A 17,102-nucleotide genomic window follows, 5' to 3' on the forward strand; every position below is an offset into this window, starting at 1 on the left:
AAACAAATGGAAACATTGGTGAAGGGGGCAAGGGGGGAAGTGATAGCAGGTAGTGAGGAGGAAATGGATTGAGTATTTTGAAAGACTGTTTAATGTGTTTGATTGTAGAGTGGTTGTGTTTGATGGTAGAGTGGTAGATGTAGGGAGTTTTGGTCAGAGTGAAGTGTGAAGTAAAAGATTCAGGAAGAATGGTTTGGTAAAGAGGGAAGAGTTGGTGAAAGCCTTGCAGATGAAATGCAGCAAGGTGGCAGGAATGGATGATATTGCTGTTGAATTTATTAAGAAAGGGGGTGACTGTGTTGTTGATTGGTTGGTAAGGATATGCATTGTATGTATGGATCATGGTGAAGTGACTGAGGATTGGCAGAATGCATGCACAGTGCCATTGTACAAAGGCAAAGGGGATAAAAGGTGAGTGTTCAAACTACAGAGACATAAGTTCGTCGAGTATACCTGGAAAATTGTATGGGAAGGTATTAATTGAGACAGTGAAGGCATGTACAGAGCATTAGTTTGGGGAAGAGCAGTGTGGTTTCAGAAGTGGTAAAGGATGTGTGGATGAAGTGTTTGCTTTGAAGAATGTGTGTGAGAAATACTAAGAAAAACAAATTGATTATGGATCTGGAGAAGGCATATGATGGATGTATAGAGATGCTTTGTGGAAAGTATTAAGAATATATGGTGTGGGAGGTAAGCTGCTAGAAGCAGTGAGAAGTTTTTATTTAGGATGTAAGGCATGTGTAAGTGTACGAAGAGAGGAGAGTGATTAGTTCCTAGTGAAGTTGGTCTACAGCAGTGATATGTGATTTCCCCATGTTTGTTTAATTTGTTTATGGATGGGATGGTTAGGGATGTAAATGCAAGAATTCTTGAGAGAGGGGTGAGTATGCAGTCTGTTGGGGATGAGAGGGCCTGGGAAGTAAGTCAGTTGTTGTTCGCTGATGGTACAGCACTGGTGGCTGATTCAAGTGAGAAACTGCAGAAGTTGGTGACTGAGTTTGGAAAAGTGTGTGAAAGGAGAAAGTTGAAAGTGAATGTGAATAAGAGCAAGGTTATTAGGTTCAGCAGGGTAGAGGAGTAAGTTAGTTGGAATGTAAGTCTGAAAAGAGAAATGCTGGAAGAGAAGTGTTTTAGATATCTTGGAGCGGATTTGGCAGTGAATGGAACCATGGAAGCGGAAGTGAGTCACAGGGTGAAGGAGGGGGCGAAGGTTCTGGGAGTGATGAAGAATGTGTTGAAGGAGAGAACATTATCTCAAAGAGTAAAAATGGGTATGTTTGAAGGAATAATAGTTCCACCAATATTATATGGTTGCGAGGCATGGGCTTTAGGTAGGTAGAGTTGTACAGTGGAGGGTGGATGTATTGGAAATGAAATGTTTGAGGAAAGTATGTGGTGTGAGGTGGTTTTGATCGAGTAAGTAATGAAAGGGTAAAAGAGATGTGGTAATGATATGAGTGTGCTTGAAAGAGCACAAGAGGTTATATTGAAATGGTTTGGACATTTGGAAAGAATGAGTAAGGAAATATTAACAAAGAGAATATATGTGTCAGAGGTTGAGGGAATAAGGATGAAGCAGGAAACCAAATTGGAGATGGGAAGGATGGAGTAAAAAAGAGTTTGAGTGATTGGGGCCTGAACATGCTGGATGGTGAAAGGTGCACATGGAATAGAGTGAATTGGAGTGACGTGGTATACTGGGGTGGATGTACAGTCAATAGACTGCACCAGGGATTGTGACATGTCCAAGGTAAACCATGGATAGGTTTTTTGGGCTCAGATGGATAGGGGGCTGTGGTGTCAGTGCATTACACATGAAAGCTAGAGAATGAGTGTGAGCGGATGTGGCTTTTCTTCATCTGTTTCCTGGCTCTACCTCATCAACGCAAGGGGTGGCAATGCCGTTTCCCATGGGGTCGGGTGGCACAGAGAATGGATGAAGGCGACCAAATGTGAATATATTCATGTTTATATATGTATTTGTTTGTGTATATATTTTTTTTTTTTTTGCTTTGTCGCTGTCTCCCGCGTTTGCGAGGTAGTGCAAGGAAACAGACGGAAGAAATGGCCCAACCCACCCCCATACACATGTATATACATACGTCCACACACGCAAATATACATACCTACACAGCTTTCCATGGTTTACCCCAGACGCTTCACATGCCCTGATTCAATCCACTGACAGCACGTCAACCCCGGTATACCACATCGATCCAATTCACTCTATTCCTTGCCCTCCTTTCACCCTCCTGCATGTTCAGGCCCCGATCACACAAAATCTTTTTCACTCCATCTTTCCACCTCCAATTTGGTCTCCCACTTCTCGTTCCCTCCACCTCCGACACATATATCCTCTTGGTCAATCTTTCCTCACTCATTCTCTCCATGTGCCCAAACCATTTCAAAACACCCTCTTCTGCTCTCTCAACCACGCTCTTTTTATTGCTACACATCTCTCTTACCCTTACGTTACTTACTCGATCAAACCACCTCACACCACACATTGTCCTCAAACATCTCATTTCCAGCACATCCATCCTCCTGCGCACAACTCTATACATAGCCCACGCCTCGCAACCATACAACATTGTTGGAACCACCATTCCTTCAAACATACAAACATACCCATTTTTGCTTTCCGAGATAATGTTCTCGACTTCCACACATTTTTCAAGGCTCCCAGGATTTTCGCCCCCTCCCCCACCCTATGATCCACTTCCGCTTCCATGGTTCCATCCGCTGCCAGATCCACTCCCAGATATCTAAAACACTTTACTTCCTCCAGTTTTTCTCCATTCAAACTTACCTCCCAATTGACTTGACCCTCAACCCTACTGTACCTAATAACCTTGCTCTTATTCACATTTACTCTTAACTTTCTTCTTTCACACACTTTACCAAACTCAGTCACCAGCTTCTGCAGTTTCTCACACGAATCAGCCACCAGTGCTGTATCATCAGTGAACAACAACTGACTCACTTCCCAAGCTCTCTCATCCCCAACAGACTTCATACTTGCCCCTCTTTCCAAAACTCTTGCATTCACCTCCCTAACAACCCCATCCATAAACAAATTAAACAACCATGGAGACATCACACACCCCTGCCGCAAACCTACATTCACTGAGAACCAATCACTTTCCTCTCTTCCTACACGTACACATGCATTACATCCTCGATAAAAACTTTTCACTGCTTCTAACAACTTGCCTCCCACACCATATATTCTTAATACCTTCCACAGAGCCTTGAAGAATGTGTGGAAGTCGAGAACATTATCTCGGAAAGCAAAAATGGGTATGTTTGAAGGAATAGTGGTTCCAACAATGTTGTATGGTTGCGAGGCGTGGGCTATGGATAGAGTTGTGCGCAGGAGGGTGGATGTGCTGGAAATGAAATGTTTGAGGACAATATGTGTTGTGAGGTGGTTTGATCAAGTAAGTAATGTAAGGGTAAGAGAGATGTGTGGAAATAAAAAGAGCGTGGCTGAGAGAGCAGAAGAGGGTGTTTTGAAATAGTTTGGTCACATGGAGGGAATGAGTGAGGCAAGATTGACCAAGAGGATATATGTGTCAGAGGTGGAGGGAACGAGGAGAAGTGGGAGACCAAATTGGAGGTGGAAAGATGGAGTGAAAAAGATTTTGAGTGATCGGGGCCTGAACATGCAGGAGGGTGAAAGGCGGGCAAGGAATAGAGTGAATTGGAACGATGTGGTATACCGGGGTTAATGTGCTGTCAATGGATTGAATCAGGGCATGTGAAGCGTCTGAGGTAAACAATGGAAAGTTCTGTGGGGCCTGGATGTGGAAAGGGAGCTGTGGTTTCGGGCATTATTACATGACAGCTAGAGACTGAGTGTGAACGAATGGGGCCTTTGTTGTCTTTTCCTAGCGCCACCTCGCATACATGAGGGGGGAGGGGATGTTATTCCATGTGTGGCGAGGTGGCGATGGGAATAAATAAAGGCAGACAGTATGAATTATGTACATGTGTATATGTGTATATGTCTGTGTGTGTATATATATGTGTACATTGAGATGTATGGGTATGTATATTTGCGTGTGTGGACTTGTATGTATATACATGTGTGTGGGGTTGGGTTGGGCCATTTCTTTCGTCTGTTTCCTTGCGCTACCTTGCAAACACGGGAGACAGCGACAAAGCAAAATAAATATATAGAATAATGTGTATATGAGTGTATGGGCCATTCTTTATCTTTTTATTAGTGCTATGTCGCTGATATGGAAAATGGTGCTCAAGTATAGACATAGATAGATAGATAAATATAAGTATTATGTATGTAGTCTAGTGCTGTGGCCTGTACTCGATGGGGATATGTTCATGAATCTCTGCCCACCATTTACCAAACTCATTTTTAACATTTGTCATGACATCTATGTGATGCAGGTTCATACACAGTACACCTAATTGCACAAACATTGAGAAATTTATGTGTAAGTTTATTGTATGAAAATAGTACAAAAGCGGACAAGCATTCACTATTTAAAACAGACACCATTGTCAAAATCATTCAGTAGTCCTTCAGATTAATCTTTTCATCTCATTTTGATATATTCTTTACTACCAGTGCCCTATACACTCTCCTCTGTCATGTCAATAAATTCTCTTGTGCTGTATTTACTCTTCACTTCCAAAGCATTTGTCTGTTCTCCATGAAGTTCAGTAATGCTCTTTCCATTTGTCTCATGTGCCCTGTTCACCTTTCATTTCTTTATCTCAACCTCCTTCTGATTTCTTCTCAGTGCTCTCCAAGCACTCACACTTCATTCCTGCAGGTGCTTTCCATACATTACCCATTTTTGTTTCAATATTGAATTACTTTCATATTCTAGCTGTCACTGTTTTTACTCATAGGTCTACAATCAAACTTTTGCATTCTGCACATTTCATTCTACATTTAAGCACTGCTTCCCAAACTACCTTACACTCCTCTTCCACTAGTCTCACCATTCTTTACTCATTCTCATGCTATCTTTTCAAGCATGCCACTTTTCTAGACTTGTTCATTTTTTGTCCGTCTTTCTTACTTACTCATCTTTATAATTTCTATTTTTCATACACCATATCCTCTTTTCCTTCACCCACCATCAACTTTCACACTCTTCTCCACCAAGAAATGATCTGACATCCCCTTCTCTCAGCTCATTCACCCATCTGTATCTCTGTCATTTAGCACATTATCCATCATCCCCCATTAACTCAACACCTCTCACCCAAATTACTTATGAATGTTTGTTTTTTTTGAGTTATATATCTGTGAATGTAGGTTTGCGGCAGGAGTGTGTGATGTCTCCATGGTTGTTTAATTTGTTTATGGATGGGGTTGTTAGGGAGGTGAATGCAAGAGTTTTGGAAAGAGGGGCAAGAATGAAGTCTGTTGTGGATGAGAGAGCTTGGGAAGTGAGTCAGTTGTTGTTTGCAGATGATACAGCGCTGGTGGCTGATTCATGTGAGAAACTGCAGAAGCTGGTGACTGAGTTTGGTAAAGTGTGTGAAAGAAGAAAGTTAAGAGTAAATGTGAATAAGAGCAAGGTTATTAGGTACAGTAGGGTTGAGGGTCAAGTCAATTGGGAGGTAAGTTTGAATGGAGAAAAACTGGAGGAAGTAAAGTGTTTTAGATATCTGGGAGTGGATCTGGCAGCGGATGGAACCATGGAAGCGTAAGTGAATCATAGGGTGGGGGAGGGGGCGAAAATCCTGGGAGCCTTGAAGAATGTGTGGAAGTCGAGAACATTATCTCGGAAAGCAAAAATGGGTATGTTTGAAGGAATAGTGGTTCCAACAATGTTGTATGGTTGCGAGGCATGGGCTATGGATAGAGTTGTGCGCAGGAGGGTGGATGTGCTGGAAATGAGATGTTTGAGGACAATGTGTGGTGTGAGGTGGTTTGATCGAGTAAGTAATGTAAGGGTAAGAGAGATGTGTGGAAATAAAAAGAGCATTGTTGAAAGAGCAGAAGAGGGTGTTTTGAAATGGTTTGGGCACATGGAGAGAATGAGTGAGGAAAGATTAACCAAGAGGATATATGTGTCGGAGGTGGAGGGAACAAGGAGAAGTGGGAGACCAAATTGGAGGTGGAAAGATGGAGTGAAAAAGATTTTGAGTGATCGGGGCCTGAACATGCAGGAGGGTGAAAGGCGGACAAGGAATAGAGTGAATTGGATCGATGTGGTATACCGGGGTTGACGTGCTGTCAGTGGATTGAATCAGGGCATGTGAAGCATCTGGGGTAAACCATGGAAAGCTGTGTGGGGCCTGGATGTGGAAAGGGAGCTGTGGTTTCGGGCATTATTGCATGACAGCTAGAGACTGAGTGTGAACGAATGAGGCCTTTGTTGTCTTTTCCTAGCACTACCCCGCACACATGAGGGGGGAGGGGGATGGTATTCCATGTGTAGTGAGGTGGCATTGGGAATGAATAAAGGCAGACAGTGTGAACTGTGTGCATGGGTATATATGTATGTGTCTGTGTATGTATATATATGTGTACATTGAGATATATAGGTATGTATATTTGCGTGTGTGGACGTGTGTGTATATACATGTGTATGGGGGTGGGTTAGGCCATTTTTTTTGTCTGTTTCCTTGCGCTACCTCGCAAACGCGGGAGACAGACAAAGCAAAAAAAAAAAAAAAAAAAAAATCTGTGGGGATAGATATATGTGGGGTGAGGGCAAAAGAATTTTACCCTTATTCCTGCATATTGTAGAATGCAACTAATTTGGGGGTTGGTGGGTGGGTGATTTGCTGGAAATTCTCCTTTTCTTGCATTCTGATTTCTAAAAGATGGAACAGGAGGATTGCTCATCCTCCTTGAAGGCTTAGGCTTGGGTGTATGAATATGTTTGGAAGTATTCAGGATGAGAAGGTGGACAGAAAAAAATCTCAGGGTGCATACCCTCCAGCCACAGTGAAAGATTTTAAGTATATCTTCAAGGAGCTCCTGTGCCCTGCTTTCTTTTTTATTACTTTGTCATGGGCTTGTTACATCTCACCGGTCTCCTTGAATTTCTTTGATCTTCATGATGTTTACGATGTGTGTATCATGAATTTTTCTATTATGATTTGTAAGTTTTGTGGTATGTTTATGATATGAAATATGTAAGCCAGAGAGCAGAGCACTACCCTAAATTATGATTTTATAACACTGAGAATTCTGCTTTTATGACAAGTCAACCCTATATGAATTGCATATTTATGACTTCTGCAGGTGGTTTAACATTAAAATCCTGAGTTTCCATGAACTAGGAAAGTCTGAAGGTTTGTATAATTGATCCTTGGCGCTACATGGTCAGATATTTTATTTATAGGTATGGAGATTTATGTTGCTGAAGAGCATGAGATTTGTTGAAGGGCATGATTATTCTTTTGAAGGTATCACATCCATACTGTATCATATTTGAAGTGTTTATTCATGATAATATTTATGATGTGAATGGTTCAGTGCTCATATCTATGTAATGTAGACATCTGAAGAATGTTTAAGGGAGGTCATTATCAAGGGAAGCAAAAATTGGTATGTTTGAAGGTATAGTATAGTCCCAGCAATGTTGTATGGATGTGAGGCATGAGAGCTGTAGATGAGGATGTGCAAAGGAGAATAGATGTGGTGTGTCGTGATTGTATTGAGTAAGTGTTAAAAGGGTAAGAGAGAGGTGTGGTAATAAAAAGAGAGTGGTTATAAGAGCTGAAGAGGGTTTGCTGAAATGGTATAGTCGCATGGAGAGAATTAGTGAGGAAAGGTTGACAAAGGGCACATAAGCATCAGAAGTGGAGGGAACAAGGAGAAGGGGTAGACCAATTTGGAGATAGATGAATGTAGTGAAAAAGATTTTGAGTGATGAGGCCCAAAGATGCAGGAGGGTAAAAGGTATGCACGGAATACAATGAATTGGAATGGTATGGTGTACAGGCATCAATATTCTGTCGCTGGACTGAACCAAAGGTGTGTGAAGTAGCCAGGGTAAACCATAGAAAGGGCTGTGGGACATGGTTGTGGATAGGGGCTGTGGTTTCAGTGCATTTCACATGACAGATAGGGAATGGATGTTAGCAAATTGAGCCTTTGTCAATTCTTGGTGCTACCTTGCTAATATGGGAAATTGCAATCAGGTATGAAAAAAAATTATGCTTATGTTTATTCTCTTCCTTCAGTTGGGTCAAACTAGAATGATGTTACATTTTTTCTTCTTTTTTTGAAATATGATTGTTGCTGTTATACAAATTTATTAACCTTTATTGTCAGGGGTCAGTCACTGATGAGGTACAGACAAGAGAAGAAATTGTTGCAAGTCCAAGTGACAACACTACCGCAGCAGTATCTTCAGGACCCATAATGAATGGCATAGTTAATGAGGAAGATAGCAGTAGCAGAGAGGTCAGAACACCCCAGGAATTCCAGGGAGGACCATGCTCAGTTTTGGTACAGCCACAGAACGCAGAAATAGAACCAGGACCCTCCCCTGAAAGAGAGCATCAAGGAGAAGAAGAAAAGCTAGAGCATATGCGTAGTGTTGCCGATGACTTAGTAGCAAAATTGGTGGAAGAGGATGACCCAAGACCACAGTCAGGTCCATCGAACTCTTGTGTAACACCTCCTGTTTCAGTGGGTCCCATGCCAGAATCTACAACACATACTGCCCACCCGGCTCAAACCCATGGTGATGACAAATGGTATTATACTGATCCTCAGGTAGGAGGCATTTTGTTATCCCTTCATTTTTCTTTACTTCTTCTTTGTGTAATTTTCTGTATACTGTACTGGGTCAAGTCATATTACATAAGAATTGGTCACTGTTAGCATGATCTTTCAGGTACATGTTATTCAGGATAAAAATGGCCTTTGCTGCATTTATGTCATATAGAAATATGTGATTTAAAAAGCGAGATATACATAAGTATACGTATGTAAGTAAGAGAGATGGCCAGAGAGCGTTATTGGATTACGTGTTAATTGACATGTGCGCGAAAGAGAGACTTTTGGATGTTAATGTGCTGAGAGGTGCAACTGGAGGGATATCTGATCATTATCTTGTGGAGGCTAAGGTGAAGATTTGTTTGGGTTTTCAGAAAAGAAGAGTGAATGTTTGGGTGAAGAGGGTGGTGAGAGTAAGTGAGCTTGGGAAGGAGACTTGTGTGAGGAAGTACCAGGAGAGACTGAGTACAGAATGGAAAAAGGTGAGAACAATGGAAGTAAGGGGAGTGGGGGAGGAATGGGATGTATTTAGGGAATCAGTGATGGAGTGCACAAAAGATGCTTGTGGCATGAGAAACGTGGGAGGTGGGTTGATTGGAAAGGGTAGTGAGTGGTGGAATGAAGAAGTAAGATTATTAGTGAAAGATAAGGGAGAGGCATTTGGACGATTTTTTCAGGGAAAAAATGCAATTGAGTGGGAGATGTATAAAAGAAAGAGACAGGAGGTCAAGAGAAAGGTGCAAGAGGTGAAAAAGAGGGCAAATGAGAGTTGGGGTGAGAGAGTATCATTAAATTTTAGGGAGAATAAAAAGATGTTTTGGAAGGAGGTAGATAAAGTGCGTAAGACAAGGGAGCAAATGGGAACTTCAGTGAAGGGCGCTAATGAGGAGGTGATAACAAGTAGTGGTGATGTGAGAAGGAGATGGAGTGAGTATTTTGAAGGTGTGTTGAATGTGTTTGATGAAAGAGTGGCAGATATAGGGTGTTTTGGTCGAGGTGGTGTGCAAAGTGAGAGGGTTAGGGAAAATGATTTGGTAAACAGAGAAGAGGTAGTGAAAGCTTTGCGGAAGATGAAAGCTGGCAAGGCAGCAGGTTTGGATGGTATTGCAGTGGAATTTATTACAAAAGTGGGTGACTGTATTGTTGACTGGTTGGTAAGGTTATTTAATGTTGACTGGTTGGTAAGGTTATTTAATGTATGTATGACTCATGGTGAGGTGCCTGAGGATTGGCGGAATGCGTGCATAGTGCCATTGTACAAAGGCAAAGGGGATAAGAGTGAGTGCTCAAATTACAGAGGTATAAGTTTGTTGAGTATTCCTGGTAAATTATATGGGAGGATATTGATTGAGAGGGTGAAGGCATGTACAGAGCATCAGATTGGGGAAGAGCAGTGTGGTTTCAGAAGTGGTAGAGGATGTGTGGATCAGGTGTTTGCTTTGAAGGATGTATGTGAGAAATACTTAGAAAAGCAAATGGATTTGTATGTAGCATTTATGGATCTGGAGAAGGCATATGCTAGAGTGGATAGAGATGCTTTGTGGAAGGTATTAAGAATATATGGTGTGGGAGGCAAGTTGTTAGAAGCAGTGAAAAGTTTTTATCGAGTATGTAAGGCATGTGTACGTATAGGAAGAGAGGAAAGTGATTGGTTCTCAGTGAATGTAGGTTTGCGGCAGGGGTGTATGATGTCTCCATGGTTGTTTAATTTGTTTATGGATGGGGTTGTTAGGGAGGTGAATGCAAGAGTTTTGGAAAGAGGGGCAAGTATGAAGTCTGTTGTGGATGAGAGAGCTTGGGAAGCGAGTCAGTTGTTGTTCGCTGATGATACAGCGCTGGTGGCTGATCCATGTGAGAAACTGCAGAAGCTGGTGACTGAGTTTGGTAAAGTGTGTGAAAGAAGAAAGTTAAGAGTAAATGTGAATAAGAGCAAGGTTATTAGGTACAGTAGGGTTGAGGGTCAAGTCAATTGGGAGGTAAGTTTGAATGGAGAAAAACTGGAGGAAGTAAAGTGTTTTAGATATCTGGGAGTGGATCTGGCAGCGGATGGAACCATGGAAGTGGAAGTGAATCATAGGGTGGGGGAGGGGGCGAAAATCCTGGGAGCCTTGAAGAATGTGTGGAAGTCGAGAACATTATCTCGGAAAGCAAAAATGGGTATGTTTGAAGGAATAGTGGTTCCAACAATGTTGTATGGTTGCGAGGCGTGGGCTATGGATAGAGTTGTGTGCAGGAGGGTGGATGTGCTGGAAATGAGATGTTTGAGGACAATATGTGGTGTGAGGTGGTTTGATCGAGTAAGTAATGTAAGGGTAAGAGAGATGTGTGGAAATTAAAAGAGCGTGGTTGAGAGAGCAGAAGAGGGTGTTTTGAAATGGTTTGGGCACATGGAGAGAATGAGTGAGGAAAGATTGACCAAGAGGATATATGTGTCAGAGGTGGAGGGAACGAGGAGAAGTGGGAGACCAAATTGGAGGTGGAAAGATAGAGTGAAAAAGATTTTGAGTGATCGGGGCCTGAACATGCAGGAGGGTGAAAGGCGGACAAGGAATAGAGTGAATTGGATCGATGTGGTATACCGGGGTCGACGTGCTGTCAATGGATTGAATCAGGACATGTGAAGTGTCTGGGGTAAACCATGGAAAGTTGTGTGAGGCCTGGATGTGGAAAAGGAGCTGTGGTTTCGGGCATTATTGCATGACAGCTAGAGACTGAGTGTGAATGAATGGGGCCTTTGTTGTCTTTTCTTAGCGCTACCTCACACACATGAGGGGGGAGGGGGATGTTATTCCATGTGTGGCGAGGTGGCGATGGGACTGAATAAAAGGCAGACAGTGTGAACTGTGTGCATGTGTATATATATGTATGTCTGTGTGTGTATATATATGTGTACATTGAGATGTATGGGTATGTATATTTGCGTGTGTGGATGTGTATGTATATACATGTGTATGGGGATGGGTTGGGCCATTTCTTTCGTCTGTTTCCTTGCGCTACCTCGCACATGCGGGAGACAGCGACAAAGCAAAAAAATATTATTTTTATTTTATTATACTTTGTCGCTGTCTCCCGCGTTTGCGAGGTAGCGCAAGGAAACAGACGAAAGAAATGGCCCAACCCCCCCCATATACATGTATATACATACGTCCACACACGCAAATATACATACCCACACAGCTTTCCATGGTTTACCCCAGACGCTTCACATGCCTTGATTCAATCCACTGACAGCACGTCAACCCCGGTATACCACATCGCTCCAATTCACTCTATTCCTTGCCCTCCTTTCACCCTCCTGCATGTTCAGGCCCCGATCACACAAAATCTTTTTCACTCCATCTTTCCACCTCCAATTTGGTCTCCCTCTTCTCCTCGTTCCCTCCACCTCCGACACATATATCCTCTTGGTCAATCTTTCCTCACTCATTCTCTCCATGTGCCCAAACCACTTCAAAACACCCTCTTCTGCTCTCTCAACCACGCTCTTTTTATTTCCACACATCTCTCTTACCCTTACGTTACTCACTCGATCAAACCACCTCACACCACACATTGTCCTCAAACATCTCATTTCCAGCACATCCATCCTCCTGCGCACAACTCTATCCATAGCCCATGCCTCGCAACCATACAACATTGTTGGAACCACTATTCCTTCAAACATACCCATTTTTGCTTTCCGAGATAATGTTCTCGACTTCCACACATTCTTCAAGGCCCCCAGAATTTTCGCCCCCTCCCCCACCCTATGATCCACTTCCGCTTCCATGGTTCCATCCGCTGCCAGATCCACTCCCAGATATCTAAAACACTTCACTTCCTCCAGTTTTTCTCCATTCAAACTCACCTCCCAATTGACTTGACCCTCAACCCTACTGTACCTAATAACCTTGCTCTTATTCACATTTACTCTTAACTTTCTTCTTCCACACACTTTACCAAACTCAGTCACCAGCTTCTGCAGTTTCTCACATGAATCAGCCACCAGCGCTGTATCATCAGCGAACAACAACTGACTCACTTCCCAAGCTCTCTCATCCCCAACAGACTTCATACTTGCCCCTCTTTCCAAAACTCTCGCATTTACCTCCCTAACAACTCCATCCATAAACAAATTAAACAACCATGGAGACATCACACACCCCTGCCGCAAACCTACATTCACTGAGAACCAATCACTTTCCTCTCTTCCTACACGTACACATGCCTTACATCCTCGATAAAAACTTTTCACTGCTTCTAACAACTTTCCTCCCACACCATATATTCTTAATACCTTCCACAGAGCATCTCTATCAACTCTATCATATGCCTTCTCCAGATCCATAAATGCTACATACAAATCCATTTGCTTTTCTAAGTATTTCTCACATACATTCTTCAAAGCAAACACCTGATCCACACATCCTCTACCACTTCTGAAACCACACTGCTCTTCCCCAATCTGATGCTCTGTACATGCCTTCACCCTCTCAATCAATACCCTCCCATATAATTTACCAGGAATACTCAACAAACTTATACCTCTGTAATTTGAGCACTCACTCTTATCCCCTTTGCCTTTGTACAATGGCACTATGCACGCATTCCGCCAATCCTCAGGCACCTCACCATGAGTCATACATACATTAAATAACCTTACCAACCAGTCAACAATACAGTCGCCCCCTTTTTTACTAAATTCCACTGCAATACCATCCAAACCTGCTGCCTTGCCGGCTTTCATCTTCCGCAAAGCTTTCACTACCTCTTCTCTGTTTACCAAATCATTTTCCCTAACCCTCTCACTTTGCACACCACCTCGACCAAAACACCCTATATCTGCCACTCTATCATCAAACACATTCAACAAACCTTCAAAATACTCACTCCATCTCCTTCTCACATCACCACTACTTGTTATCACCTCCCCATTTGCGCCCTTCACTGAAGTTCCCATTTGCTCCCTTGTCTTACGCACTTTATTTACCTCCTTCCAGAACATCTTTTTATTCTCCCTAAAATTTAATGATACTCTCTCACCCCAACTCTCATTTGCCCTTTTTTTCACCTCTTGCACCTTTCTCTTGACCTCCTGTCTCTTTCTTTTATACATCTCCCACTCAATTGCATTTTTTCCCTGCAAAAATCGTCCAAATGCCTCTCTCTTCTCTTTCACTAATACTCTTACTTCTTCATCCCACCACTCACTACCCTTTCTAATCAACCCACCTCCCACTCTTCTCATGCCACAAGCATCTTTTGCGCAATCCATCACTGATTCCCTAAATACATCCCATTCCTCCCCCACTCCCCTTACTTCTATTGTTCTCACCTTTTTCCATTCTGTACTCAGTCTCTCCTGGTACTTCCTCACACAGGTCTCCTTCCCAAGCTCACTTACTCTCACCACCCTCTTCACCCCAACATTCACTCTTCTTTTCTGAAAACCCATACAAATCTTCACCTTAGCCTCCACAAGAATATGATCAGACATCCCTCCAGTTGCACCTCTCAGCACATTAACATCCAAAAGTCTCTCTTTCGCACGCCTGTCAATTAACACGTAATCCAATAACGCTCTCTGGCCATCTCTCCTACTTACATAAGTATACTTATGTATATCTCGCTTTTTAAACCAGGTATTCCCAATCATCAGTCCTTTTTCAGCACATAAATCTACAAGCTCTTCACCATTTCCATTTACAACACTGAACACCCCATGTATACCAATTATTCCCTCAACTGCCACATTACTCACCTTTGCATTCAAATCACCCAACACTATAACCCGGTCTCGTGCATCAAAACCACTAACACACTCATTCAGCTGCTCCCAAAACACTTGCCTCTCATGATCTTTCTTCTCATGCCCAGGTGCATATGCACCAATGATCACCCATCTCTCTCCATCAACTTTCAGTTTTACCCATATTAATCGAGAATTTACTTTCTTACATTCTATCACATACTTCCACAACTCCTGTTTCAGGAGTACTGCTACTCCTTCCCTTGCTCTTGTCCTCTCACTAACCCCTGACTTTACTCCCAAGACATTCCCAAACCACTCCTCCCCTTTACCCTTGAGCTTCGTTTCACTCAGAGCCAAAACATCCAGGTTCCTTTCCTCAAACATACTACCTATCTCTCCTTTTTTCACATCTTGGTTACATCCACACACATTTAGGCACCCCACTCTGAGCCTTCGAGGAGGATGAGCACTCCCCGCGTGACTCCTTCTTCTGTTTCCCATTTTAGAAAGTTAATACAAGGAGGGGAGGATTTCTGGCCCCCCGCTCCCGTCCCCTCTAGTCGCTTTCTACGACACGCGAGGAATACGTGGGAAGTATTCTTTCACCCCTATCCCCAGGGATAATATACATATATATATACATATACACATACACACACATACACATACATACGCACATATACACACACACACACATACATATATATGCATATGAAAAGTGCAAGAAACAATTTAGAAAACTGAAACTTCTAGCTTGAAATGAATGAAAAAAAAATGAATGTCACATAATGGTTCAACCTCTGGCTATGGAAAAAGGAAAAAGGAAATGTATAATTTATTTACACAAACGTCAATAGCAGTTCTCATCAATTTAAGCACTGTATATATATATATATATATATATATATATATATATATATTTTTTTTTTTTTTTTTTTTTTTATACTTTGTCGCTGTCTCCCGCGTTTGCGAGGTAGCGCAAGGAAACAGACGAAAGAAATGGCCCAACCCACCCCCATACACATGTATATACACACGTCCACACACGCAAATATACATACCTACACAGCTTTCCATGGTTTACCCCGGACGCTTCACATGCCTTGATTCAATCCACTGACAGCACGTCAACCCCTGTATACCACATCGCTCCAATTCACTCTATTCCTTGCCCTCCTTTCACCCTCCTGCATGTTCAGGCCCCGATCACACAAAATCCTTTTCACTCCATCTTTCCACCTCCAATTTGGTCTCCCTCTTCTCCTCGTTCCCTCCACCTCCGACACATATATCCTCTTGGTCAATCTTTCCTCACTCATTCTCTCCATGTGCCCAAACCATTTCAAAACACCCTCTTCTGCTCTCTCAACCACGCTCTTTTTATTTCCACACATCTCTCTTACCCTTACGTTACTTACTCGATCAAACCACCTCACACCACACATTGTCCTCAAACATCTCATTTCCAGCACATCCATCCTCCTGCGCACAACTCTATCCATAGCCCACGCCTCGCAACCATACAACATTGTTGGAACTACTATTCCTTCAAACATACCCATTTTTGCTTTCCGGGATAATGTTCTCGACTTCCACACATTTTTCAAGGCTCCCAAAATTTTCGCCCCCTCCCCCACCCTATGATCCACTTCCGCTTCCATGGTTCCATCCGCTGACAGATCCACTCCCAGATATCTAAAACACTTCACTTCCTCCAGTTTTTCTCCATTCAAACTCACCTCCCAATTGACTTGACCCTCAACCCTACTGTACCTAATAACCTTGCTCTTATTCACATTTACTCTTAACTTTCTTCTTCCACACACTTTACCAAACTCCGTCACCAGCTTCTGCAGTTTCTCACATGAATCCGCCACCAGCGCTGTATCATCAGCGAACAACAACTGACTCACTTCCCAAGCTCTCTCATCCCCAACAGACTTCATACTTGCCCCTCTTTCCAAGACTCTTGCATTTACCTCCCTAACAACCCCATCCATAAACAAATTAAACAACCATGGAGACATCACACACCCCTGCCGCAAACCAACATTCACTGAGAACCAATCACTTTCCTCTCTTCCAACACGTACACATGCCTTACATCCTCGATAAAAACTTTTCACTGCTTCTAACAACTTGCCTCCCACACCATATATTCTTAATACCTTCCACAGAGCATCTCTATCAACTCTATCATATGCCTTCTCCAGATCCATAAATGCTACATACAAATCCATTTGCTTTTCTAAGTATTTCTCACATACAGACATTCACATATGTACATATTCATACTTTGCCTTCATCCATTCCTGTTGCCTGCCTGCCATACAGGAAATAGCATCGCCTGTGTTCTTCATTATTTGGACATTGCATATAGTATCTGACATTTGAGTTTGATTATTTCGAGGGATTGAAGTGTTTAGAGATTTTGCATGACCACTTTGCTTCATGTGTTGGAAAAGGCTAATATGATAAAAGAAATGTGTTGTATAGTGTATTTTCGTTTGATGGAATAAAGATATTCCTGTACCTGATAAACTTGCTCACCAAGCAGATGTGATGTTTATGTATTTATTGATTTTCCCTTGGCTGCCATGTTTTAAATGCTGGCGATGGCAGCGTTGAATATTTGTAAAAGACTGTTAAATG

General features: G+C 42.5%; 1 protein-coding gene across 5 annotated transcripts in view; it reads left to right on the top strand.

Annotated features, from left to right (window-relative positions):
* The window catches only part of LOC139746040 (uncharacterized), a 304,925-nt gene that overhangs the window by 14,444 nt on the left and 273,379 nt on the right, over positions 1-17,102 (top strand). For all 5 annotated transcript variants that reach the window (XM_071656858.1, XM_071656854.1, XM_071656856.1 and 2 more), the window contains exon 3: positions 8,270-8,716. In XM_071656858.1, coding sequence (XP_071512959.1) covers positions 8,270-8,716 — 447 coding nt within the window. The remainder of the gene's footprint in view (positions 1-8,269; positions 8,717-17,102) is intronic.

Source organism: Panulirus ornatus, chromosome 63, assembly GCF_036320965.1.
Source record: "Panulirus ornatus isolate Po-2019 chromosome 63, ASM3632096v1, whole genome shotgun sequence".
In the NCBI taxonomy this organism is placed as follows: Eukaryota; Metazoa; Arthropoda; class Malacostraca; order Decapoda; family Palinuridae; genus Panulirus; species Panulirus ornatus.